The 27581-nt window shown below is 42.4% G+C and overlaps 1 protein-coding gene across 1 annotated transcript in view; it reads left to right on the top strand.

Annotated features, from left to right (window-relative positions):
* Positions 1-1323: 1323 nt before the first annotated feature.
* fat4 (FAT atypical cadherin 4) overlaps positions 1324-27581 on the top strand; it is a 98711-nt gene continuing 72453 nt past the window's right edge. The window contains exon 1 of the mRNA XM_020594047.1: positions 1324-6841. Within this exon, the coding sequence (XP_020449703.1) occupies positions 1739-6841 (5103 nt within the window). The 5' untranslated portion in view covers positions 1324-1738. The remainder of the gene's footprint in view (positions 6842-27581) is intronic.

Below are 27581 nucleotides of genomic sequence, written 5' to 3'. Positions count from 1 at the left end.
CAAATCTTCAGTTACACATTTGCCAGTAATTATAATAAAGTTATATTTGGTAGATGCAAAACACACACACACACACACACACACACACACACACACACACACACACACACACACACAAAACTGCTGTCCAGATTTAACTGTAGTCTTAAGCCTTATTTTGTCCAAATACTGTTTAGTCTATAAAATATAATTTTTTGTTTATATCTTTCCTCTGCTATGATCACACATTGATGCTATGGCCCATCTCATCTTGCAGGATGAACTAATACGTTTGCAGACATAGAAATGTAAATAAATAAGTTCTACAAGAGAAAGTCTAAAGTTCTGGCAATTGTGTGTTTACCATGTTATGCATGTTGTCTGGTTGCGTGGTACAAAAGGTCAAATACTTAGAAGCTTAATATTATATGGATATTTTTCTCACGCAGCACTAGTAGCTCAAATATTTACTGAAATGTTCCACTACAATAATTTGGCCACTAGATGGCGACACTAACCCACGGTAGTGAAGTCTCATTATGTTCTTTACATTCACTATATCTCACTTGTTATGATGACTTCTGGAAAAGCCACAAACAAGAAGCTTTATTCGACGCCTTCTTATGATTGAATATACACATATTTTAACAGTATTTGGTTCCATTTCTTCCTTTTTAATACAAGCATTTGCAGTACAAATACATTATTTTATTGAATAGCAATTCACCAAAATTACTATTTCAATAAAACATTTTTTCTACAGCAACTTATGGCACTGATATTCTTTAATATGTTTACCTGCGGTTGATGGCATTTGTTATGACATATAATTATAATATTTGGAAACCTTTGATGGAATTATTATAATGCTCAACCTTTCAGATCGGATTATATTGTACTCAAAAAATATTTAGGTACCTTTTTCATATTTTAGCTACATTATGTTTTACTTTCTATGATATTTATAAAACATTTATTTATTGTGAATATACTTTGATATTCTGTAAAGTACTTCTATGACCCGATCTTTTTTTTTCTAAAGCGAAGAAAAGTGACTTTCATCCTCTGAGTTTATGAAGACAGTGTCATTTGTTAATGAGGTCATTAAGAGGGCACAGGGGAACTTTACCTGTCTCGTTTGATTGACATCCTGTTCTACGAGCGGGGACAACGGGCTGCGTTGCACAATGGAGGGGAGAGGGACAATGAGAGGGAGGGCAGGAGCACCGCTGTCCAATGGGATCAGTGAGGGGAGGGAGTTTGCCGAACTCCAGATTTGTCCTAACTTACTGAGACTCCTGATCACAATATGACTGAAGCCCCTGTACCGTTATTTCACGGGATGGTGCGTAGGTTCAGACGTCTGGATACGCTCAGTGCGCCCTAACTTTGGATAAACTTTTTTACGCATCTCCAAGGAACCAGGGACTTTTTAGTTGTCTTGCAAGGGATTGTCAGATTTCGTTCTGATAATGCTATTAGAGGAGTTGAAGTAAACTTTCCCTGATCTGCGGGAATCATTCTCTCCATTCAGAGGATATTGTTGCATTGGAACAGCGCGCTGCGCAGGATAAAATAACTCTTTAGGATTACTTTGGGACACTACAGAAGTGTGGAAAGAGCCGTAACTGGGTTTCCCATTGTGTTTTCTTCGCACATTTGCTGGAATACAATGCTTTAGTGAAACGTCCAACATCGGCGAAGTTGATGCATCGTAGGCATGGACTCTGTCTGAGAAAGGTGGACTGGCTAACTGACCATGGCGCTCACAGGTAGGAGCTTAAACCGGTTTCATTTGATTTTACTGATGTTATGGACTCTGTCACAGGACTCAGCATCCAGCCAAGTCCGTCAAGAGTTTCAGGTTTTGGAGGAGCAGCCTATCGGCACCTACGTGGGCACAATAGAGACTAAGCCCAGCTTCACGTACCGCTTCAGCGAGAGCCATAAACTTTTTGCAATTAACGGCACCACGGGAGTCATTTACACCTCGTCAGTGATTGACAGAGAGATTTTGCAAAGTAATGTAATCAATGTCGTGGTGCTGTCCAGCCAACCCACCTACCCCACAGAGGTCAGGATAGTAGTTCTGGATATTAATGATAACTCCCCAGTGTTTCCAGATGCATCAATCGTCGTATCGTTTAAGGAGGACGCCAGCAGCGGCAGACAAGTGATCCTGGACACCGCCACTGATTCGGACATTGGAAGTAACGGCGTTGATCACACCACATACAGAATAGTGAAAGGCAACGAGCAGAGGAAATTCCGCTTGGATATTACAGTCAATCCTAGTGGAGAGGGGGCATTCTTGCACCTTGTTTCAACTGGAGGCTTGGACAGGGAAGTTTCTCCTTTCTACCAGCTCCTGATTGAAGTGGAGGACAAAGGAGACCCGAAAAAGTTTGGCTACCTGCAAGTGAACGTCACTATTCAAGACATAAATGACAACCCCCCTGTGTTTGAGCAAGATCAGTATCAAACCAGCGTTTTTGAGGATGCAGTAGTAGGTTCTAGTATTTTGCAGATTACAGCATCAGATCAGGATGAGGGAGCCAATGCTGAAATCAGGTACTTTTTAGATGAGGGGACACCTTTCCAAATTGACCCTAAAGCAGGTACTATTACTATAAAAGAAGGTTTGGATTATGAAAGTAAGAAAGAATACTCTCTGACGATTCACGCAGTGGACAACGGGGTGCCTTCTCTGTCAGGCAGAACAGAAGCAACAATAAAACTTTTAGATGTGAATGACAATGACCCCGTGGTGAAGTTTAGGTATTTTCCCACTACTTCTAAATTTGCCTCTGTTGATGAAAATGCACAGATTGGCACAGTTGTAGCTTTGCTTACTGTTTCCGATTCAGACTCCCCTACAGCTAATGGTAACATATCTGTTTCAATCCTAGGAGGCAACGAGCAGAGACACTTTGAAGTGCACACCTCTCCTGTGCCCAATTTAAGTCTGATCAAAGTGGCTAGTGTGTTGGACAGGGAGAGAATTTCCTCATACAACCTGACTGTGTCTGTGTCAGACAATGGCAAACCTATGGCTCGGTCCTCCTTTGCCAGTCTGGTTATTTTTGTGAATGATATCAATGATCACCCACCCATATTCCAGGAAACATTGTACAGAGTAGATATCAGTGAAGATATACCAGTAGGGAGCTACATTAAAGGGGTTTCTGCAACAGATGGTGACTCTGGGCAGAATGCCAACCTGCGCTACTCTCTGGTGTCTGGAAATGCTTTGGGGTGGTTCTCCATCAGTGAAAACAGTGGCCTGGTTACCAGTGCTGCTTTGCTGGATAGGGAAATAGCATCTGAAATTGTGCTCAACATTAGTGCCAAAGACCAGGGGCTGCAGCCCAGGATTTCTTACACTAAACTGATAGTCAACATCACTGATGTGAACGACCAAGTGCCCACATTTACACAGAGTACATATCATGTTTCCCTGGTGGAGCACGCTCCTGCTGGCACTGAGCTGGTGGTGCTGTCTGCCTCAGATGACGACCTTGGGGCTAATGGAACTATCCGGTTCTCATTTGATGCAGAGACTCCAGCCGGCATCCAGGAGCTGTTTCGCCTGGATGCTTTGTCAGGGCGATTAAGCACAGCCAGGGAGCTGGACAGGGAGGATCAGGCCTCCTATTTACTCCACGTTCAGGCAGCAGACTCAGGTAGCCCTCCTTTACACTCTGTAGGAAAAGTCAACATCACCCTGCGGGATATCAATGACAATAGGCCGGTGTTTTACCCTGTGCAGTATTTTGCCAATGTGAAAGAGAACGAGCCCTCAGGTTCTTATGTAACAACCGTTTCGGCCACAGACCCCGATTTGGGTCGAAATGGCACAGTCAAATATATAATTACAGCTGGGGATGCTTCCAAATTCCGCATTAATAGCAACACTGGGAAAATTACCACCCTTGTGTCCCTGGACCGAGAGGAGAAAACCGCTTACCAGCTCCAGGTGACAGCAGCAGATGGTGGAGGCCTGCGCTCTCACACGCAAGCCATTGTGACTTTAACAGTCATAGACACACAGGATAACCCACCGGTCTTCAGCCAGAAGGTTTACAGCTTTGTCATGTTTGAAAATGCTGCCACTGGCACAGTTATAGGAACAGTGTCAGCCAGCACTGTAGATCTGAACACAAATATTTCATATCTGATCACCTCAGGGGACCACAGGGGACTTTTTGCTCTGAGCAGTGCAGGTCAGATCACAGCATCAAGCCAGATAGACAGAGAGGAGCAGGGTTTTTATCAGCTGAAAGTTGTAGCCAGAGCTGGAGAAATCACAGGAGAGGCCTTTGTCAACATCACTGTGAAGGATTTAAATGATAATGCTCCTCATTTTATTCATGCTGTGGAGCATGTGAGTGCAGTGGAAAACTGGAGCACAGGTCATGTCATATTCCAGGCCAAAGCCTCAGATCCTGATGAAGGCACAAATGGCATGGTGGTCTACAACCTCAAACAAAACCCCAAAGGCCTGTTTCACATTCATGAGAAGCATGGCCTCATCACACTAACTGGGCCGCTGGAGGTCACGACAAGTTCCTTTGAGGTTGAGGTCATTGCATCAGACATGGGGGTCCCCCAGCACACCTGCAGCCTCATCCTCATCGTCAGCGTTTATGACGTCAATGACAACTCACCAGTGTTTGACCAGCTCTCATACGAGGTCGTCATCCTCGAGTCTGAGCCCATCAACAGCCGCTTTTTCAAAGTGGAGGCCACAGACAAAGACTCTGGTCTTAATGGGGAGATTATGTATGACATCGCTGGGGGCAACACTGGAGATGTGTTTGGTATTTTTCCAGATGGGCAGCTGTATATCAAAGCAGAGCTGGACAGAGAGATACAAGACAGATACAACTTAGTGGTTGTAGCCAAAGACAGGGCTGTGGAGCCGCTAAGTGCCACTGTTAACGTCAGTGTCATTCTGGATGATGTAAATGACAACCGTCCCCTCTTTAACAGCACAAATTATGTGTTTTATTTTGAGGAGGAGCAGAACAGGGGGTCGCTGGTTGGGCAAGTTTTTGCCGACGATAAGGACTTTGGCCCAAACAGTGAGGTTAGATATATATTTGATACTCCACAGCCCAACTTTGAGCTGAACACCATCACAGGGGAATTGACCAGCACACTGCAGTTGGACCGGGAGTCACTCATGAGACAAAGAGGCGCCGCTGTGTTCAGCTTTGTAGTAATCTCATCAGACCAAGGTCTCCCCAAACCCCTCAGAGACCAGGCCAAAGTCCAGGTTTACATTCAAGACATCAACGACAACCCACCTAAATTCACCAAAGACATTTACCAGGCCTCCATCTTTGAGTCGGCTCAAAACATGACACAACTGATGCGGGTCTCTGCCTCAGATGTGGATGAGAACAAAAATGGACTGGTTCATTATCGCATCTCTGAGGGCAATGAAGAAGGACAGTTCACTATTGACAGCAACTCTGGACAGGTCACTTTAGTTGGAAAGCTGGACTATGAGTCCACATCCTCCTATTCCCTGAAAATTATAGCTGTTGATGCTGGAGCTGTGCCCTTGTCCTCTTCTTGTATGCTTAGTATTAGCATCCTGGATGAGAATGACAACTCACCCTCCTTCCCTAAATCCTCGCTGTCTGTGGATGTGGTGGAAAACATGAGGATAGGGGAGCTGGTGGCCTCTGTGACTGCCACTGATGCAGATTCAGGTCAAAATGCAGACATAACGTACAGCATCACAGCCACAAACAACCATGGCACTTTCAGCATCAGTCCCAACACTGGCAGCATCTTTCTGGTTAAGAAGCTGGATTTTGAGACTCAGTCACTTTACAAACTCAACATCACTGCTAAGGACAATGGCAGACCACCCCGCTTCTCCTCCATTCCTGTGGTTATTTATGTCAGGGACTTTAATGACAATCCTCCCATATTTACCCCTGGTGACATTTTCAAATCCATCCCTGAAAATCTTCCTATCTCAGCCTCAGTCATGACAATTACAGCTCATGACACAGATGCAGACATTAACGGGCAGCTGGAGTACTCCATTGTTCAGCAGATTCCCAGAGGAAGCCACTTCAGCATTGACCCGAGCACCGGGCTAATATACACCAACAAGGAAATCGACAGGGAGTTTTCCAATCTCTTCGAGCTGACAATCAAAGCTATAGACCAGGCAGTTCCGGTTGAATTCCGCCGCTTTGCCCTGAAAAACGTCACAGTATGGGTCACAGATCAGAATGATAATGTTCCCACTTTTGTGTCTCAAAACGCACTTGTGGCTGAACCAAACATTGTCATTGGCTCCATCCTGACCACTGTGGTGGCCTTTGACCCTGACGAGGGGGCAAACGGGGAAGTGGAGTATGAGCTTGTGGAAGGGGACTCGGGCACGTTCATCATGGATCGCTATAGCGGGGATATTCGTCTGGCTTCCCAGCTGTTACCATCCCGACTAATGTATGCCCTCACAGTGTCAGCCACTGACCACGGCAATGACCGCAAGACCTCCAGAACTGAGCTGACCATCATCCTCCAAGGGGTGGATGGCCCTGTTTTCTCCCAGCCCAAATACATAACCATCCTCAAAGAGGGACTACCTCCGGGCACAAATGTCATCTCCCTGGATGCCTCGAGCCCACGGGGCTCTGCGACCAAAGTGGAGTACTTCATCGTGGCAGTTCGCTGTGGCGGGAAAGCCGTGGGGCGCCTTTTCACCATCGGCCGCCACACTGGAGTGATACAGACAGCTGCAGAGCTGGACAGAGAACAAGGCTCTGACCTCTACCTGGTGGATGTGTATGCCATTGAGACAGATGCCAGCCAGCCCAGAACACAGCGCGCTGAGGTTAGTATACTGCTGACTTTTCTGTTCACTACAGGCACCAGAAGGCCACCTTGTAATCTGCTCTGTTCATCTGTTTGGCAAGGAGAGGGCATGAACTTACCCACTGGCCTTTGCTAGAAACATTTGGATGGAATAAGTGTAATGAGATCAAGATTTGAACTGGAAAAAAACAGGGAGTGAGATACATAAAACAGAGCTACCTATTGCTTTTGTCTGCTTTAAATTCCTTTTTTATGCACAGTCATAATTTTCTTGGACGTGAGACAGAAGGCCTCGTTCTTTGGCATGATAACTTTATTCTTCCCATTTCCAAAAACATACAAGCCATAACAGTTCATCTTGAATGTGCCTCCTCTAATATTTGAGCAGCATGGGAAAGGGAAATGGTTGTTGCATGTCTTGTGCAGAAGTTGTCCTTGTGCTCCTATGAACAGTAATATACATATCAAAGGATCTGAACTGCACAGACCAGAAAAAGACCACTTTTTACTTTCCCCAGTTTAGATATAAATCATTTAGGGCTGCTGTTTCAGGTTCAAGGGGCCTGATGATTTCCTCAGTGTCTCAAGCAGAAATGAAAAAGAAAGAAATTCATATGGTCTTCTGGTGTAGGTATACTTCATCAGTGCCAGTATTACTCTGAGCCCGGGGCTGTTTTGGCACTGGGGTGGTCTCCACAGGCCGTAAATGACCATTGAAACTGGATGACCTTTTAAGACTCTGTGAAAGGATACTGAGGGCAGAGAAAGTGAAACTTAAGCTGTTCAATGATTTTGTACTATGTGATGCACCTTTTTCAGGCCTTTCCTCAAAAAAATAAATAACAAAGATGGAGTTAAGTTAAGTTCGCTAAAGTGTTATGTGGAAGCCCTAAACCCAGTTCTGGGTGGCTAGGGCCTAGCTGCTAGTCAAATGTGATTTTATATATATTTTTGGAAATATCAACCAAGACTTAAAAGTGCCATGTTATTATAGACTTGATAGCACACATGATTAATATCAATTGGAATTTGCAGGGGGGAAAAAACCAAAAAGGTGAAAGCTCCTTCTCTTCAGAAATGTGTTTTGTGTTACTATATTTTGAAAGAGCCTGCTGGTACCTCTGACAGTTGTTATTGATGGCTTTTTAACCACTGAAAATATTGAATTTGAAATCCAATACAGCAGTCATATTATTTGGAGACAAGCTCATATTTAAATTAAAGACTGCCTGGCAAAATTATGTTAGCTTAGTTAACTTAAAGATTGCTCAGGCCACATGGGAATATCAAATGCTCTCTCACTTTGCCTCAGTAAAGATGGCAATCACCTTTTCCGGCCGACTCTACTGCCGGCCTGATGAGAGTATACAGTGTAGTGCGTCTGTGCTGCATTCCTAAATTTCAAATTCTAGATTGGTTTCATGCTACAGTAAGCTTGAACTTTCTCACTCCAGTAAGAGATGACTTTACCATACCATCTGGCTGCCTGGTCAATCTCTCCTCTTTGAGAAGCATGAGATCTAATAACATGAGAGAATTCAAATGACCCTCCATGTTTGGAAATATATCCTGGTGCTTTATGAAATGCAAAGCGCGGTTGTCTTTATAGCCATAATTTCAACAGCGCAAATGAACAGGTCACATTCATACTGTTTGTATCTCCTCTGTCAGTGGGACCTCAGCGCACATGTGGTAGAGCAGTGTAAACTTTCAGACTTGGACTAATGTTTTTCCAGTGCAGTGTTTATACGTCAGATACACGGTAGCTGCTGGAGGATTAATTCCATCCCTGGGGTTGTGACCCTTTCACATCCTCCATTTCCCATTCTCCCCGCTGACTGGATGCATGAGGGAAAGCTGTCATTTTCTCCCTTTACCATGCGCTATGTGTAATGTTTTGGAAAACTTTATCGATGGCGATGACCTTAAACGACTCAGGACACTGCTATGTCCTGCTGTGGAAAGAATGGATTATTGTATTTTCCTGACTTGGCAGCAAGTTTAAGTGTCACTGATTGTTTATTAGGTCTGTCAGTTTTGTTTGTACTGTTTGTCTGTGCTGTTGTCCAACTCCTGGGTCATGTCTGACATGCAGTGGGCACTTCTTTAAGGTTGTGCAATGACTTACAGAATGTTGGGGAAAAGATGCTGAAAAATCTCTTGGCAGCAGCTTCATCCATTGTTGGTGAGTGCAGATTCCATTCATGGTTTTTAGGAGGATTTTTTTTTTTTTACTCAGCGTTTTGATTCACTACTTCCTGCATTGTTTTCATCTAGAAGTGGAGAGAAGCCCTCCCCTCCATGACACTTACTGAGTGAAGTAACACTGACTCACCTGAGGCAGTCTTCTCTACCTGGGCTTAAACCTTTAAGTACTGCTTCCACTTGACTACAGTGAGTGACAGCAGGTGTTTCTCATCAGCTGTTAAAGACAAAACATCTGTACAACGCTGATGTGAGCAGAAGTGGAATATGCTTGAATGCAGGGCTGGGTGGTTTGACCAGAAATATTATCATTTCTTATTTAGATTTATGTCACAAATGATTGATATATACAGTTAATAGTATTAATGAAGAAGGAAACACATTCAACATGTTTGTTAGACCTCACTGACAAGTACCGCTGAATGTAAATATGAAGAAAATTCATCTGGGTATTTTAAGGGCTATTTTATGTAGGATTGAATCCTACATAAATGACAAGGTTTGTTATGGTTCTGACTGGATTCTCTCTGCAGCCAACATGGTGCAGCACTGATCCTAATCATGCTCGTGTAGCTCTGCTGTGTAAAGCTGCTCTTCCACTTTCCCCCGTAGTCTACAAAAAACTGACACAGTGCTGTTTTTGAAAACTGCCTCTGTCCCGGGATTTGACTACACCTGAGCAATGTAAGCAAATCTAGTTAGTGCACAGCTTTCACAGCCACATTTTAAAATCCTCATGTTCACATTAAAAAGTTACATTTTTGGTAAACTATCATTTAAATAAAGGAATAAATACAGTTGCAGACATCTCCCCGTCAGTTCAACAGTGCGTTTCTTGTCCTCTCTTCATCTCAGACCCTCCACTGCCTATACACCAGACTGCTACTGTTTTCTTAAACTCACCGTGAATCAAAATGAAGTGCGGTTTCGGAGAGGCCCTCAAGTGCCACATAGGTCCTTGCCCCCTCCTCTTAAAGACATTGTTCCCCCTTGAAAGTAAACACAGTCAGGGTGTTCAAGAGGCCTTCCTTTGTTTTGCCTTTGCAGATAAAGTGTTGTGCTGCCCTGGCTGCGATTTGGGAGGCTTTTGTTATTTTTTTGTCAGTGCCAGCATCTTTCCTTGGCAGATTTAGGAGTGTGTATGGATGCCCCTGTCAGCCAGCTTTCCTCCCCTCTCCTCACAAGTGAGTGACATACGGTAGAGCTGTGGGGACTTGTGAGATTGAAGAAAGAAAAGAGTGTTTTGGGAGCGTTCTGGACATGTCAGACATTGTTATTGCGAGCTGTGGGAATGAAGGAAGAGGAGGGGTGGAGGTGCCAGACACAGGCAGCGTTGCAAGGAGTCATGGGAAGACAGGGCCTCCGGATCATGCCCTAAGCAGGTGGGGGCAAAGGCTCTGAATCTGCCTGCCCAGAGCTTTTGGACACCACAGTCAGGGAATGCAGATGGTTGAGTCGCATATAGAAATTAGTGTTGGTCTCTGTTGCGATGGATGGCTCGAGCTCTATTATACTCATCCTCTTCTTTGTTAAGCTGTATATCTTTGTGTCCTTGCATCTCTTTGTGTCTGCCTGCCTGTTTAGTGTCTCTGGGAAGCTGTTTGTGTCTGTCTCTGTGTTGTGGATCAGGCTGATTCACAAATCTTGTTGGCAACAAACTTCAAAGTCTCTTTGCTTTTCTTTCTGTCTCATTTTCTTTCTCTGTGTTTTGGCGATGCTAAACCTCTTCTAACGTGAACTGGGAATGTGATTAGAGCATCAGAGGTGGTGTTGAGGCTGTAGAGAAGATAGAGGGCAAAAAAGCCTCGCTGAAATGTAAAACCTGTAAAGCCAGCCAGGTCAACGAAGCAGGGAGGAGAAGGTCGTGTACAACTGCAGTTTCTAGAGGAAGGTCAGCTAGTGTTACAGATAGCCTCCTAAACAGTGCATTTATTGTTCATTGTTTATCAGACTGAACTGAAAAAGGCTTTGATTACATTCAAACCATACACAGCTTACACAAGTTACACAAGCTCAGTATTAAAATTTCATGTTCCTCAGAAGGCACATTTTACAGAAACTGGAAGAGGAATGATGCAGAACAAACTGCATCCAAGTGTATCGTAATCCATGGTCTAATTGCATTTATTTTTGGAGAGCGTCTTTGCTTGTGCACGTGTACTTCTGAAAGAGCGGTAATGCTCTAGTCCTGGCCATAACTGAGGTTGTAATTCACGCAGTAATCTGGCTGGACATGCTTTTTGAAATGGTCATCGAAGAGGTGATGCATCTGCTCAGGTCTCCTGGTGGGTGGTCGCTCTGGGTGAACCTGTGGGTGAGCCGGTGCTGCGGAGTGCCAGCTGCCTCAGAGCGTCTGTCCGTTTTACGAGACAGTCACCATAAAAGTTGGATAAACATTCTCATGCGTCGGTGCGTCCAAGCAGATGCTGCCAGAAACACACACACCAAGTTTGAACTCCCACAAACCCCTTCTGAAATGCAGGAAAACTTCAGATAGTAACCATGATCAAAATGATTCTGTTTCATTTAGATTCTTATGATTATGTTACTGTCAAATGAGATCATTGGGATAATTTGTGACTTCTCTTGTGCACTTTGAAAGTGAGCGGTTTGTCCTCCTTTTATTGCATGATACTGTTTGTTTGTGTTTGTCTTCTTTCATTTATTTTGTGGTGCAGTATAACTTTGTTTGGGAAAGTGTTGAGAGGCTAATGCTGCTCTCCTGCTGCTTTGACCACTTCAGATGAATATTAAACAGTGATAGAGCTCTTATAGATCCTGGTCTCTGAAGTTTGAACTTTGCTTGTACAACAAGCTGTCTCACATTTCACCATGTCTGACTTGTTTCACCAGAAAGCAGCGACAGACACAGCTCATAATACATATTTGTCAAACTTGGGGCCTGAAAGGTCAGAAGCAGGTTCATGTTGTTCTGTTCAGTGAAGTTATGCAGAGCTGCCCTGGATGGTAATGGAAGAGCAAAACAAGCTTCTTTTTAACCACATGCCATGAAAGCTGTTAAATCCCACCATGCACCAGTTTGGTTTAGTGTTTCATCAGTCAGATTCAGGTCTTCACCTATTAGGAGTCTGATTCATGGCATGTACTGTATAGTTTTTCACCAACACAACGTTGCATTATTGTACTGCCTGCTTGTTTATTATGTTTGGTGTTTGGTTACTTACAATTGAAAATTGAAGGTATCAGGCTAAAATCAAATAACTGAAATGACAGAATGCAGATACTGTACATACATGATGCCTGTAACAAACCAGTAGAAAATGAAGTATAGAGTTTGGACATTTGTGGTGAACAGTCTGTCCTGACCTATAGAAGGCAGGACTGGGTATAGCAGTATCAAGGTAGTACTGTACCTACAGGCTAAAATCATACACTGTTCTAGTACTTTGGATGAGTGGTGTTCAGTTTTTTTTGACCACTTAAAAGACAGGTTTTCAGATCTGTATTCTGGCAGTACTCAAATATGAGTCCATTCATAATAACAGTTTAAAAATACATTCAGTGATTCCAATGGAAGTGATGGGGACAAAGTCCAGTTTGTGTTCTATGCAATAAAATATACCAAAGTTCTTAATTGTGGTCTTTTTAGTGCAAAATTCCATATTTGCCTGCTGAGCTGCGCTGGTGAGACAGTAACAGTGAAAGACTAAAACTTTGTAGATATCAGATTGATTTGTCTAAACTAAACTGCTGAAACCTTGTGTTGGTTTCAAATCAGTTTTTCTCCCCCATTACTTACAATGGAAAGCATTAGTAACAGCTGGTATGAACAGGAGGCATTAACCTAGTTTCATGCCTTAGTGTGGGAAAAACAGTGCAGACGTGTTTTCCTACAATCATTTAATCAGAAAAAGAAGCTGTCAAATGTTGAATGTTGTATATAAACTGAAAAGATTTTGCTTGATAAAATACTGTGTACAAATTGCCAAACATTTGGTCTAAAACAGGAACTATCAGATTCAAAATGTAAGTTAACAGGCCTTTGTCTCTGACCAGACACTGGATCCCAGCTTTTGGCACTTGGCCATACTTGTTGCTGTTATGAACACATTTTGGTCTCTACCTAAGTAGTATTGATTTTCGATGGCCAGCCCTACATCTGGATAGGTTTTACTGTGTCAGTAGTTAGATTTAGTAAAAGTCCTCTAAATTACCTTGAGACTTCAGTGGCATTGTTTTAACTTTGTAGCACTCATTGTATTGTCTTTTGTGGCCAACTGAATTGTCCTGGTGTGGTAACCCCACCCTGCTGCTGCTCTAAACATTTTAAAGCGAAAATTATTTAAACATTCTACTTTTAAACTTGGTTTGCCACTAAATTATGATTATAAAAGAATGTGCGTGTGTATTAAAAGAAAACTTGACTCTGTGGTTGACTCTCCACAAGACTTTTTTAAGTTTTTGCCTCTTTTCTGCCTCATGTAAAGCAAAACCTTGGGTTAGAATAATAAATGAATGTGGCCAGAGCTGTGCATGGTCCACAAAATTTAGCATCATCAGGTTTATTTTCACATCAGAGATACATTTCTCTTGTTGTGTGACTTTGATTGTCATGCCTCATTTGGGAGAGGTTATTCGTCTGTCTTGAGCACACAAGCTTGGACCAAATGTGCGACTGAAATAGTATTAAACTCTGTCGGGAGTGCCTTTCTCCTTTGGTCTGCAGAATCAGACGGGATCAAAAAGGAGTCATTTACCTTTTTGTACAGGCAGGGTTTTTTTCTAGTGTAATCAAAATAGTCCATCAGAAGCTGTGATCTAAAGTTTCCAAGCTTTATAGTCACTCAACTGCAGCAAGGTTGACTGGGTGTAGTCAAAGTGGGAATGATCAGGTATAGCAAAGATTTGGATTGTACATTTTCCTTCAGCAAGCCTTACAGGGTGAAACAAACCTTTGCCTGAGTATGACTACATCCCAGAGATTTCTTCATCACTTTTCTCTGCACTGCTCTGACTATGAAGGCACCATGAAATATGCCCAGAGTCTGTCCAACTGAGAAAAAAATGTTCCACTACTTTCACTTGTAAAATGCAGGGAGTTGGAGAGAGAGAGAGGGAGAGTGGAGGGTTGATTTTGGCACATATTCTCTGTGGTAATAATGGATCCCAGCTACAGAATGATTTGTTCGTACACGTGACTTACCAAGCACTCTAGCATCAACAAACACTTGAACACATCCATATGCAGAATTACACACTGTACATTGTTTTTGAACCTCCGATTGCACCGGGGTGCCTCATCGATCCGTCTCTCTGCTTCTTATTGTTAAAATTAAGAAAAAAGGAGCTCACTCCTGCTTTTTGCACATCTCGCTTCCTGCTGGGGATCCATCACTGGCACCTCCAAAAGGACATTTAGTGCGGTCGCCTCCTTCACAGATCCTCCCACATCCAGGGACATCAAGTAAGAAGGAGACAGAGGGTGTGTGTTTCTGCTTCATATGCACTGTTCTCACTTGCATGCACACACACACACACACTGAAATGCATGCACACCTAATCTCCCCAGCTTGTGGTAAGACGAGCGACCCTGGACAGGAAGGGGTATCTCCCACAGCCGTGACAGATAATTTAGGAGCTAGATGGGAGATGGAGGGAGGAAAATGAGGAAAGGGCAGGATGGGGGTGGGGGGCAGAGAAGTCTGAGCTGGGAGACAGGGAGGGAGGCTGGAGTAGGGCTTTACCGTCAAGAGGCAAAAGACAAGCAAAGATAGACTGGCACCAGAGAGCGAGAGGCTGTTATTGTTATCTCCCCTCTTATTTTATGAGTTTTCCATCAGGAGAACCACCGGAGCTCCTGCTCTGCTTGCAGCACACACTCCAACTTTATTAAGAGGTTAACCTTATTGGGATTTAGCATTTGTACTGAATAATTTTTTATGTTTTCTATCTGTGTTGTTGTGATTATTACTTTTCAAGTTTTCAAAATCTTGTCTTTTCTTGCAAGCAAGAAAGTCAACAAATAATCCAAGCCACACTCACTTTGCAGCTGTTTTCAATTTAGGTATTGACATACAGTATTTGAACTCTCAAAATGTCCCTGCATGACTTTTCCAGCAAGCAATTTCTATGCCAGTTAAGTTTTAAAATCATGCGAGAGAGGGTGAGTTGTAATTTTGTTCATGCTTTTCATTTGACAGCTTATTGGTCTTGTGTTGGACTTTAAAATTCCACTGACCATTCTAGTGTGATCTAATGGGTTTTCCCCAATATTGTAATTGTAATGTTTTGCTCTTTTTATTTTCAAAATGTTTGTATCTTTCTTTTGCAAAGAGGCACTAATTATGCCACATTATATATCTCCCCAGCCAAGCCACCAAGTCAGCCAAACATCATTCAAACCATAAAAAGTATCTCAAATTCTAGTGGAGATCACAATCTTCCCAAACATATGAAATATATTGGGCTGAATTTTGTGGAACACTATAAAAAATGGTTCACTATTTGTTGGGAATATTTCTGTTAAATGCAATGCTGCAGTCATAGAACTGGAGTTATAATCCATGCACACAGTTCTCAGATATGACCAGATATCAGTCAGGTTTCTGTATCTACTTTAATGCAACAGAGGTGAGTTTAAATTTTAAAATTAAAAAGTGGCCTAATGAAACTGTATCTGCATTATTGCAACTACCAAAAGTGACAAAATCCCTTTTTTTTTGTCATTTGGATCAACTTACCTTTAAGCTTTTACTGAACTGATAGGTGCTTATGAGCGGCGTTGACCCTGAAGCGCCTTACAAACCACCAGAACAAACACTCGTTAAACTGCACATCATCCTGTCATGGGTCAATCTGCAGAAAGGCTGTTGTCGCTTCAGCACGTAGCCAAGTGGAACGTCTTGGAGAAATAGCTTGTGGTCAACAAAACAATAACTGCTGCTGAGCATGAGCCTCGCTTCAAGTAGATAGGGTCAGAGGTGGCTCTGAGCTGGTGCTGCAACTCTGTATTTCGAAGGCGATACTCCTAAATGAATGCAGTGTCCTAAAGCACCCTGCATACAAACTTTGCCTTCAAACGTTTCCATCTTGCACGATATGCTCTGCAGGCCTATGAGCAAAGGCTGGCCCTCTATCGCAAGCAAAGCACTGTGTTTACACAAATTCAAACAAGTGATCTGCTCTCAGGAACAGAGCAGAGAGAACTCCTGGCTGGAACTAGCTAACCATTGTGGTGAATGCAGCCTTCCTCTCCCCTCTACAGTTGGGCTTATTTAATTGAAGCCAGCTGGTGAGGATTCTGGGCAGCAACGTTAGAGTCTGGTCAACGTGACTCAGGCTCGTGCTCATAGCCGGGGTACCCGAGCTGCCCTCCGTGGCTCTGTTGTCAGACAAGAGTTATGTTTTTATTAGAGTTGGTGATATCTCGAGCTGCAAATGAAAGGAAAGTTTTGAGCTCTGAAAGGGCAAAAGAGAAAGCTGAGGCTCTGGTTTCAATTAAATTCGTTGACACTGTGCTATTTTTACTCGTTTTATTTCTGCCTTTGTTTGCCCACTCTGTGATTTTCCTATGCAAATGGCTGAAGTGGCCAAATTTCACCAGACTCTATTGTGTGGTGATGTTGAGGTGTAATCTGACAAAGTGCTGTGCTCGAAGTTGATTTTATGATCTTTTTGTTTCAAACAGAGTACTATTTTAACTTTGTGTTTGTCACATGCACAACTAAAACTGTACATGCTTTCAGCTTTAAACAGTTTACCAAATCTTGGCGCCCACTCCTCTTTTTTCTGCAGTTGTCGTGCCTGGTGTTTCTGGCACTGCCACAGCTCACCAAGATGAAATAAAAAAGAACAGCCTACTGAAAATGAATCATCCGAACCTTTGTCTAAACTTGGCTAGTGTGCTGTTGACAGACAGACTGTAATGAGCTTTCCTCCCAGGACATTGTGCTCTTATGGTATTACATGGCAGGTGATCAGATATTACATTATGTCTCTATCTGCTGCTATTGTGGCTGCACATGCACTGAGGTCTGCAGATTGAGTGCAGAAGCCTGTGGGTATATTAGAGACAGTAACCGAGTTCTTAAAAGAAATGGGGAAAAATCTAGTGCAGAAAGAACATTTGAACCAATTTCCAATAAAAATGAACTTGCTTTAAGAATTTTCTAGAAATGTCATTCTCTGAAACAAGGCAGACTTTGTAGCTGGATTAGATTCAGGAAAAATTCATCTTGATTTTAGAAAATACACGTAACAAGTTGAGCTGCATTGGCAACTCCACTGACACATGTCAGGATGAGTTTAACCGTCACCTTATCATGGGAGTGCTGCTCATCTGTAAAAACACTTGATATTGAATGACAGTATGTGTCCTCTGTGGTTCTGGAGGAGTTTTGTCAAGTTAGAAAAAAAAGTGATGTCATCAGGGTTATCTTGGACCTCGGAGATTTCAAACATTTTAACAGAGAGTTTGCATTAGAAGCTGGGCTTTAACAGGCGCTCATATGGGACTTAAACTTTTGGACTTTTAAAGACTGTTTACTTAGTAGTCCAACTCATAATTGCGACTTGGAAGTTTCTTAAATTTCTGATATCTGACTTGGCACTTGATAAATATGAAGCTATCTGACAAGGCAAATAAATATGGATGCCTCACATCAGCCAGAGTCTTCAGTTCAAGGTAATTTAAACCAAAATATAATGGTTATTGTTAGAGCGCAGTATTTTCAGCCCTCACATCATTAAGCTCTCTGTTGAAATGCATTATGGGAAGTGTAGTAGTGTTTCCGGTGAATGCCACATTAGGGACCAGATTTATTTTGAGTGCAATATTAAATTGGACCGAGCAACATTTTGCAGCATGCCATTATATTCAATTGTCATATCATGGCTGGTCTTATTATATATACACACTTCCAGTCAAACGTTTGGAAACACTTTCTCATTCACTTCAGTGGGAAGTGTGTCCAGACTTCTGACTGGTTGTATAATTGTTTAGTTTTTATTGTGTTGTGGTTCCGAATTGAATCTGAATTGTTACATTTGCATTAGAGACTTTGAACAACTTGTTGATTGAATTACCTATCAGAGTTACAGTATGAAGGGCAGTTGGTTTGAGAGCGAAAGAGGGCGAGGCAGCAGCAGAAGAGAAAGCATTTACATGTGTGTGAGTGAGAAAGCAGACGTGTCTGTGCATACTGTGTGTGCGTGATTGCATCTTAGTCTGAAACCGCTGCCGTCTCCAGGCACGCCATCTGCCTCGGTGCTAATCCCTCCGCTTGCAGATTTAAACATGATCCTTCAAGGGTTTCATGCAGTTATTCCATAATGAGAGAGTGATCCAATGGAAAGCAACACTGTCCCAGTCAATCATGTGACCTTTGATCTGACTTGGCAGAACTGGAGCGGAAGCTCTTGTCTTGACAACCAGTTATGTGTGTGTGTGTGCAGATACACTCTTAGGAAGTGTGATTGTGTTTCATCAGGCATCTAAATGTTTGTGTTTATGTCTATGTGAGCATGTTCACATGTGACAGAGTCCTACAGTGTGGTAGAGTGGCAGCCCGTGTGTGAGCTCTGCACGCGTCCTTTATTCCTCTGACGTATGACAAGGCTGCGGCACTGTCGGGAATGATGTGGTTATTGCTTCCCATCATGCCTCGCTGCAGGCCAGGCCATAAAACAGTGTAGCACGTTCTCTTTGTCTTTCATCGGCTGTCTATGGAGACGAGTACTTTGCTGTGCTTTTATGAAGTTTTCACACTGCTGGGACATTTGCTAACTTACTCATGGGACCGGTTTCACAGACCTGCACTCCGGCACCTCTGCTTCAGGTGTGATTTCATCATATTAACTTGTCAAAGATGAAAATTCTCTCCCCTCTGTGTACTTCTGTCATGCCTCATGAGACTGTGGTACTGTGTTTTAGTATTTGACATATTTTGCATGCTTGATATTGACAGACATAAGGTCTCTTTTTTTGTTTTGCATCGTTGAAACAAAGAAATAGGTCATAGGTGTTATTTGTGTTTTATTAATGATTTAGGACAAAATGGCCTGCATGTAGCTAAAACTCTGAGTCTGTCATCTTCCCTTGATAAAGAGCTTCTGAACTTCAGGGGAAACATCCAAATTACATTTTCAATCTCTGTGACATTTTCAATGATCCTTAAGAACGAAATGGAAAACAAAATAAAAATATAATAAAAGCTGTAAATGTCATTTTTGCCACCGGTGTGTTGGGCTTTTTGCCACATGCCGCGGTCGTGTCGTACATGCTTTATTTTTGTTGATTAAATCATCTTTAAAGCTGCACTAGTCATAGGTTTTGGTTGAGCAGATGACTGTGTGTAATGCCAAAGGGGTCAGCCCAGAGTGAATTATCATCCAGCTCTGTTCAGGTCACCTCCACCCTAACGATGGATTTCTCTTTGTTTCAGCTCGTTGTTTTGGTTTTACAGAAACATTTTTGTTTTCCTCATTAGTCTTGCTCATTTCTCAAAATCTAACTTGTATCATCATGGCAAAAATCTGCCCCATGCAGTCATTATCCCATTGTTAGTGTTGTTTACGGTGTTTTTTTTTTTTTTGAGGAGGGCCTGCTCTGCATATACATCATCTCATTCTCGCTTTAATTAAGTCTTGCACTGATATTAACTTGGGAGAAGTCCCAGGATGATTTATTTAGGGTGTATATGATTAGGACCAGCCTTGAAGATCAGAGGCCCTTTTTATTCTGTATAGCACCAATGCTAATTCATCTACCAACCCCCCAAAACTCGTCACCTCCTTTCAGTTCTGTTCTGTCTTGTTGAGGTTTTATTCTTTCCAATCACTCCCCAGCCAGTGCAGTTTCTGTAGGATGTAAATGAGGTCTATCATTTCTTTAGGAATAGGATGGATAGATCAATGGGTGGATGGATCGGGGGGGTAGAGACCCCAGTGCGGAGGCTCTCTTTCCAGGTCTCCATTGAATAGAGATTACATTGCCGGTTGGTGGCTGTAAAATGCAGCGCTCTGCTGGCAGACACCAAAGAGGACTCGCAGGAGCCTTTTCAAATCTCGCCATTGTTAGCGAGGGATTATTCTTTGGGTTGTTATCCCATTACGCCGTAATAGTGGCAATTTTCTGCTTTGGAATTTGGCTTTTTCTTGGGGGAAATAGGTTTCAGGAACTTATCAGTAATTTGTCAAAATTTTTAGATGACATTTCCACGTCTGGTGACTCTTTCAATTTCTTCTTCTGGGTTCAAAGTGAAAACATTTGGTGTCATGGAGATGCTGAAATCCTGTATTTAAATGTAAAAGCATATGTGGAACTTAAACTATTGTGAAAGTACTACAAAATAAAATGAGACAGGATTGTTCTTCTAAATTTTAACTTTAAAACTTATAACTTTTTATGACTGATGGCCTGATTTTTTAAAATTTCTTTTCATAATGATTACGTCAAATTCTTGGAATATTTTAGGTATTAATTTTTCCCCCGACGTGAGCAGCAGCCCTTTCTTCATTATGGAATGGGACATCAACACAGCTTTTCATAGTAATGCTCTTAACAGGTCATTGAGCTTTTATTAGTTTTTCTGTACATTTGCCCAAACACTAAAACCTTGTGTCTTTCACGTCTGATTAGTGACACTTTAATAAAGTCGTTTAAAGTTCAGGGGACTGAATTTTCCACCTTTTCTAGTGTTTCTATGGTCACGGGGAAACGACCCGCATTCAGGCCTGTTTGCAATCTTTTAAATGCAAATCCTTTAAAAGTAACTGTGTAATTCTGTCTATGGGGACTCTCTCTACTTGGCTGCAGGAGAAAGTGTTTTTTTTTTTTAAATATAAGGCAACCGGGGCTGTTTTTTCTTTCTGTCTTCTTGATCTGACAGCAATTGACTAAGCCAGTCCTTGAGGCGTGACAAAAGCTTGGCAAAATCTTTACATTTCTTCCCCCCTTTTCTTCACTTCTCTTGGATGGGCCAAGGTGGACAAAGCCTGTCTTCTCTTCCACTTGATTGGGTCAGAAGGCTGAACTTAAATGTGTGGTTCAAAATTGTCTTTGCATTCCCAGCATCATGTTTTTTGTTTCTTTTTTTATGGCACTCAGGGAAGCTCAGAAAAACTATGTCGAATCGGCCACAATCAAATCATTTATGGTGAGCTCACAGCGAAGGAATTAATGCATTTTATATGAGGATGCCGAGTCTGAGGCAAAATCCCCTCAGCAACATGTGAGAAAACGCTCTCTTTCTTTCTCCATTACTCTCTCCTTGCTCTCTCTCTCTTTCTCCTTCTGTCTTACTTATTGAAATTATAGCTGTCACCCACTTTACAAGGAGAAGAGCCAGGGGAAGCAGGTCATTGACTTGATTTTCATGGGAAGGCTGATTCAACCATTCAGGGTCTGATAGGTCCAGTACTGACAGCCCTTTGCATGAGGGGAGGGGAGCATGCCGCCTTCATTGTACCCATGGTTTGCTGAGGAAAAACAAGAGAGCACTTGGGAGACAAAGACCTCAATGGGAACAGTAGCCCCTGTGTCCCCCTGCCTCTGACTGCTGCTGCTGGGAGGCTTGTGTCTTCCATTCTGGCCTCAAGTGCTTACTCCCACCCTCTCTCAAACACCCTGCCACCCCCCTGTATACCGCTCTTTTTTCATCCTGTCAAGGGGCTGCAGAGGTGTTGCCATTGCATTCTCTGACCTCTGGCACCCTTCCTCCAAGTCCCATTGCCTCTGAGTGCAGAGGTTGTTTGTCATCTTCGCTTGCTGCCGAGTGCTCTTCACTTGTATCTTCTGTGGAGCATCAGTGGTATTCTCATGTGGTGTTGCTGTACCGATACTTACACTGTGTTGGTACGGATATACAGATTCCAGGTTTTTGTTTCTGATGCTCTGTCAGATACACTGGTACACTGTAATACTGAGGAGCTGCCGTCAAACTTGTCTCATTTTGCTTTAATAAACTGTGCACTAAGGCAAGGTATCAAACCTCAGTCAGACCTTTTTGAATACTGACTGAAATTTTCTTTTTGCTTTTGTACTGAAAATCGTGTATTATACCGGCACTGCTGACTCTATCACATGAAACTTGTCCAGTCTGCTTATTCACCCGTTGGTGGATATAGACACTGGTCTGTAGGTGAATAAAATGTGTTTTTAAAAAAATGCCGCCAAACATCACATATTGGTTGGTAGCTGTTGTCTAAAAACATCTGTGTAAAGTACTGGTCAAGTCCTGCTGTCAAGCACTCACTCTATTTTTAGTGGTTCGTGTCAGCCAACAAGCCCTGGCCACTCATCAGTGCATGTAGAGCACTGGTTTAAAGTTATCATAACGCTCTTATCGAAGCTTCTCTCTGAAGTAAGCCCTGGCTTGGTTGCACTCCTGATAAATACTGTATGTGGGCTTCGTCTGGGCACATGTCCAGGTTCTGTGAAGGATGGAAAAGTTTCTTGATGTGCGTGTTTAAGTATGTTCCAAAACATCAACTAAAACATTGCCAAAGATTGGCAAAAATAATTTTCAACATGATTTGATGCTGAATAATGGAGCATTGAATTAAGTGCAAACTGAGAGTGCTTCTTGTCCTCAGAGCTTCATCATTCATGCTGTTTCTACCGACAGGCACAGAATTAAAGGTCAAACTGACAGATAACAGCAAGAATACTAAACAGAAGGGATTGTGTGATTGGAAAAAATGTTGGACGATAGATGATTGTATTAGTTTGTGCTGCTATTTAGTGTTTTAACAGAGACCAGGGTTGATCCCGTGGGTTTTATGAGTTGGAAAAAAGGGCTTCCAACATAGTAGAGCACTTTTTGACCTCTAACCCTTTGGCTGTTTAGTTAACCCAGGAAACCAGTTCGTCCCCCTTGACAACAAGTCAGCGCTGCCTTCAGCACTATCGTTCCGACATTTAGTGGAAGAGCAATAATGAAAACACAAAAGAGTCTTAACACTCAGAAATCATGCAGCGTTGACAGCAGACGATCACAGTCCAAGAGTTTTAGGTTTAAGCCATCAAAGTGATGATAAAGCAACTGGTAACCATTAGGCTATTTGAAACTCAGGCGTGTATCCTTCAAAGAATTTCAAGAACACATTAACATCTCGGTTCCCTTCAGCTTTTCTTCTTTTTTTTCTTGGTGATCACAGTGGATTGGCATGGCAGACTTTGCAGAGGGACTCTATCCTCCTCACACCCCCGCACACCCCCTTCCTCCTCTCACCCCCTCAGTCTAACACTGGCTTCTTTTGAAGTGTGGATTTTATGGGGAATTGCTTTGCCGTCGCTCCCAGCTACGCTACACCAAAATCTGTCTATTGATGTATCAGGGTCCCGGCTTTCATAAGGAGATATAGTCTTTCAATTTTGGTTCATGAGCTCTTTATTGTAATTTACTGTATCAGGGAGTGCTTCTCTCCTGGTATGTGGGGATTGAAAGGAATGGTCATGTGCTGAACTGCTTAAAAAGTTGGGGATGACCCGAGGTTAAACCCTTGGAGAGGACTGGGGGTAAAAATACAAAAGCTGTTGGAGCAGGCATAATGGACGGATAGAGGTGACACGAAAGGTGAAAAAGAAATCTTGTCCCACTTGAGAAGAAGTGATATTTTTCAGAAACTGAGGTCAAGGATTCATCAGAGCCACTAAAGCCAAGGAAGGAGTCGAGATAACCCCATTAAAATTAACCTTTCAATTGCCATCCTGACTCGTTTTGGTGAAGACACTTTATCATATTCCATTAACTTAAGATGACCCCTTTCTTGTCTGTCCCCTGTCTGTACTCTCACTCCTCATAATTCAAGGCACCACCAGACTGTTTTTGTAGCTGGCTTGTCTCTTCGGAGGACTGGAGTAAACTGAATGGTGACAGCTTTGCCTGCCAGGCGAGTTGTATGGTGCAGTGTCTGTATTGAGTCTAGGCTTGAGTTTTTTTCCCTTTCTGTCTCTCCCCCCTCTATGCTTGATGAGAATCAGACAGATTTAGCCGAGGTTTGAACAAGCACAGAAGCCGGCCGGCTCTCAGTGCACCGCTGCTGCCATGCTAATAGTGGCACAGCCTGGGACCACTGAGATTACCAGGCTGATATGTCACAAACCCAGGGGGCTTTTGTTGCCTTCAAAGGGACGTCTGGTCAGTCTTTTCCAGCGTTAGTTATCACACTGACTCTACTGAAACAATAAAGGGCAGACATGAGGTGAAAGAGTCATGAACAGTAACACATCTGCTCAGCCAAAATGTTTCCTTTTGGTTCCATTCCACTTTACAGCCTATTGACAGGACCATCCTAGAAATTCTTACTGCAGGATTTCCGCTTTTCTCTTTGACACATTTATTTGAGGGCTCCTGTCCTTCCTGCCCACAAAGTTACATTAAAAGGCGCTGACCCATATTGATGGTTAACGTAACCCAGCTGAGCAAAGCTCGCTGCAGCAATCACATGTAAGAGCATATTGCATTTAATCTGGAAAACGTGTGTTATGGACTCTTTGAGCTAACGCTGTCATAAAGGGAGGCAGATCGAAAACTTTCTACCTGCAAAATTGATGTTCAGAGTCACAGTTTCTCTACTCCAGCAGTCACAGTAGCCCTATCAAACCGCCCCTTCACCAAAGTGAAGATGTCTCAAAGCCGCCTTTGTAGGAAAAGCTGTCAGTCAGTGCTCAGTGAAAACCATGCAAAATCGAGCTAAGTGGAATTAATGAGCAAATTCTGCCCTGGAGACCTGTTCTGCCTCTGTCTTTGTTTGTTAAAGTGAGTGTTTTCACTGCAGCCTCTTTGCCGTGGCATGGAGCTTGCCAGGATCTCTTGGGTCCAACAGGTAATTCCCAGGCATTTCCTACTGTTTGGATAAAGGAAAAAAGAGTCTACCCAGTCTGCCCATCCATGTATGTTAAACTCATCAGCCAGTTGAAAAAAAAACCTGGACTCACTGTGTGCAGTGATGATTTTAATGCTCAGTACTTCATTCAGAATAGAAGAGGGAAACATTTAAAACTGAGACATGAAGAAAAAGGGAAAGAAGATACTTGTCGTTCTCATGCAACATTCTTTTTTACATCTGTCATGAAGCATTTAGCTCCTAGTAATGCGAGTAAAGTTTACCGAAGGAGGAGACGGATGTATTAATTAAGAGTTTTCATTTGGATCTGTGTACATCAGAAGAATAAACAGCACCCTGGTTTTTGCTCTGATCTGTTTCAGCTAAAAGACGATCCCTCCTAAAACGAGCGTGGCCCAATTTAGCTGACATCTCCTGAGATGTGTCAGTTGTGTTTGTATGAAGCTTTGATGGTTTGGCTTGTTAGAAAGTCCGTGATGTCAGTGACAGTTATTCTTGTAACTAAATATCCCATTGCAGAGTCCCTCACTTTCAGACAGATAAAAGACAGACTCTGTCTTAATTATACTCTTTCTTTTGTGCATTATTTTCTTAATAAATTATTTTTATTGAATGCCTGTCACAGTTTTGCAAAGCCAGTGAATGACATGTGACAATGCAGCAAACATTTTTGCTTGAAAACTGACAAAAAAAAAAATCAGTTAACAAAAATTTTAGTTTTATTTCTGTCATTTTACTAATTGATTAATCGAGTAGTCATAGACACTTCTTACTCAAACCCTTAGAATTAATAGGTTGTATGAAGTTGAGAAAGTATTATACTGTACTTTGTGATCTTTAATGGCTGTCAGTGATCAGGTTCTGTTTATGGGTATACTTTAGGCGACAGTGTGTTTGTGAGCACTTGTGTATGTGTGAACCTGAGGTTGGTGTGGCGCATTGTGGGCCTTAATGGGGATTCTCCTGGGCCCCAGTGGGAAGAAGATAAAAGCCTTGTGTGACACTGAATTGCTGGTCTTTAGAGGATTTCCACGGCCCTGAAAGGCAACAATCCTACCCCGGTGGTCTTCCCACTGGCATCCCTTAATAACTATATTAGCAATTAAAGGACAAGGGTGGTTGTAGGCTTCAGTTGTTGCTCTGATTGCGGCTCATCTCTTTTTCCCTCATTTCGACTGACTGCGGCCAGCCTTAACGGGCTGTGAGTAGACATCATCCATGTGCTCTTTAACCCCCATTCATTATGTTCTCACCATAATAGATAACAGACCCAAGATAATGTCACTTGACGATGCAGTATAACACCATGCGCTGTTTATTCTCAGTCCCTCATTGGTTGTGCAGGATAATAAATGGCCAGATCATAGAACAACTGATTGTGACTGAAATTTGTAGTTGAGCTTACAGATATGGGAATTTCTCCCCAGATTTCAACACCTTCAGGCACAGTGAGTGATGTAGGGCCTACAATAGGCAGGATGTCCTGAGGGACTGTGTGTAATGCAATTTAAATTTGACTCCTTCACCAAGAAGATAACTCTGTGTTTATTCCAAAATTACAGTATGTTTCTTAGGCTAAATTTCAGGCCTTGCCTGACACAGCCATGAAGATCTGTCAACTTATGTCCTCTGAGAGCTCTTAGCATGTTTGCATAGTGCTGTTGTTTGACAAAACCCACATGTACACTATATTATTGGGCACAATCACTGGACAGTTCAATGCAGACTGTGCTGAGAGTTATAGCAAGCTTCAGAATGAAGTGATGTCTATTTGCAATATATCTCTTGTGTCTTGGAGTTTTGTGCTGTTCCACCAATATTCCTTAATGGGTTTGTTTTAGTTCTTTTTCAGTCAGTGGGACAGCTCCCACAGCTCCACTTGTCTTTACCACTCATTTTTGAAAAGGTGTATGTCTGTAGTTAATGTTAGTAAGTGCCTAGTGGCAGCTTTGTCACTGTAATCACAGACACCAGATTCCTTAGACTGAAGAAATACATGCGATGCAGTATGTATGTTTTCCTTGCCATCACAATGTGAAGGGTTATTTTGGGTCTTCAGTTACATGAATGTCCTCTCAAGGAAAGCCGCTCTCTTAATATTTGGGTTCAAATTTTGCTTCATTTTCAGAAACAATCCCATTTTTAAACATTTGAATAAAGGATGTACATGCAGAATCTCTGTGTTCTGTTGTATTGCAACATTAGCAACAATTACATTTAGACATAAGGTTATCCAGTAGTTCACATGCTAATAAAAGCAACAATTATAGAAAAATCACAAAAATGAATATACTTTTGTGTAAGACAACAGGGTTTTTTATTTTTCTGTTGTGTTTATGGATTTATTTTGAAAGGGTCTTGACCCCTAACCTAGAAGGCACTGAGTTAGAGTATGTTCCCAATTTAGTCCAGTGTCCGTTTGCAGATTTAACTAATGATTTATGGCTTTTCATGGTATTTTCTTTCTGACCTCCCTCTATCTCTTCTATCCCTTTGTCTGTCAAGCTAAATGTGCTTATGTTATATTGTTAATCAATAACATGACTGTGGTTTTTCCAACAAGTCAGAAAACAGTTCAGTAGTAAATGTTGCTTTTTTTTTCATAGATGCATGTGGAACAATCAGCTCTGTGAAGAATTGTCTAAATGAGCTCATGCTGCTGCATTTTCCAAATTTCTTTTAGACGCAGCTCTGGTTGTTTTATTGCCCCTGGAAGAGAAAACACCCAGTGAATTATTTCCAAG

The sequence above is a fragment of the Monopterus albus genome, unplaced genomic scaffold (assembly GCF_001952655.1).
Source record: "Monopterus albus unplaced genomic scaffold, M_albus_1.0 scaffold21.1, whole genome shotgun sequence".
Classification (NCBI taxonomy): Eukaryota; Metazoa; Chordata; class Actinopteri; order Synbranchiformes; family Synbranchidae; genus Monopterus; species Monopterus albus.
Note: the sequence above shows the minus strand (reverse complement) of the source record. Positions and strands in the feature narration are given on the sequence as shown.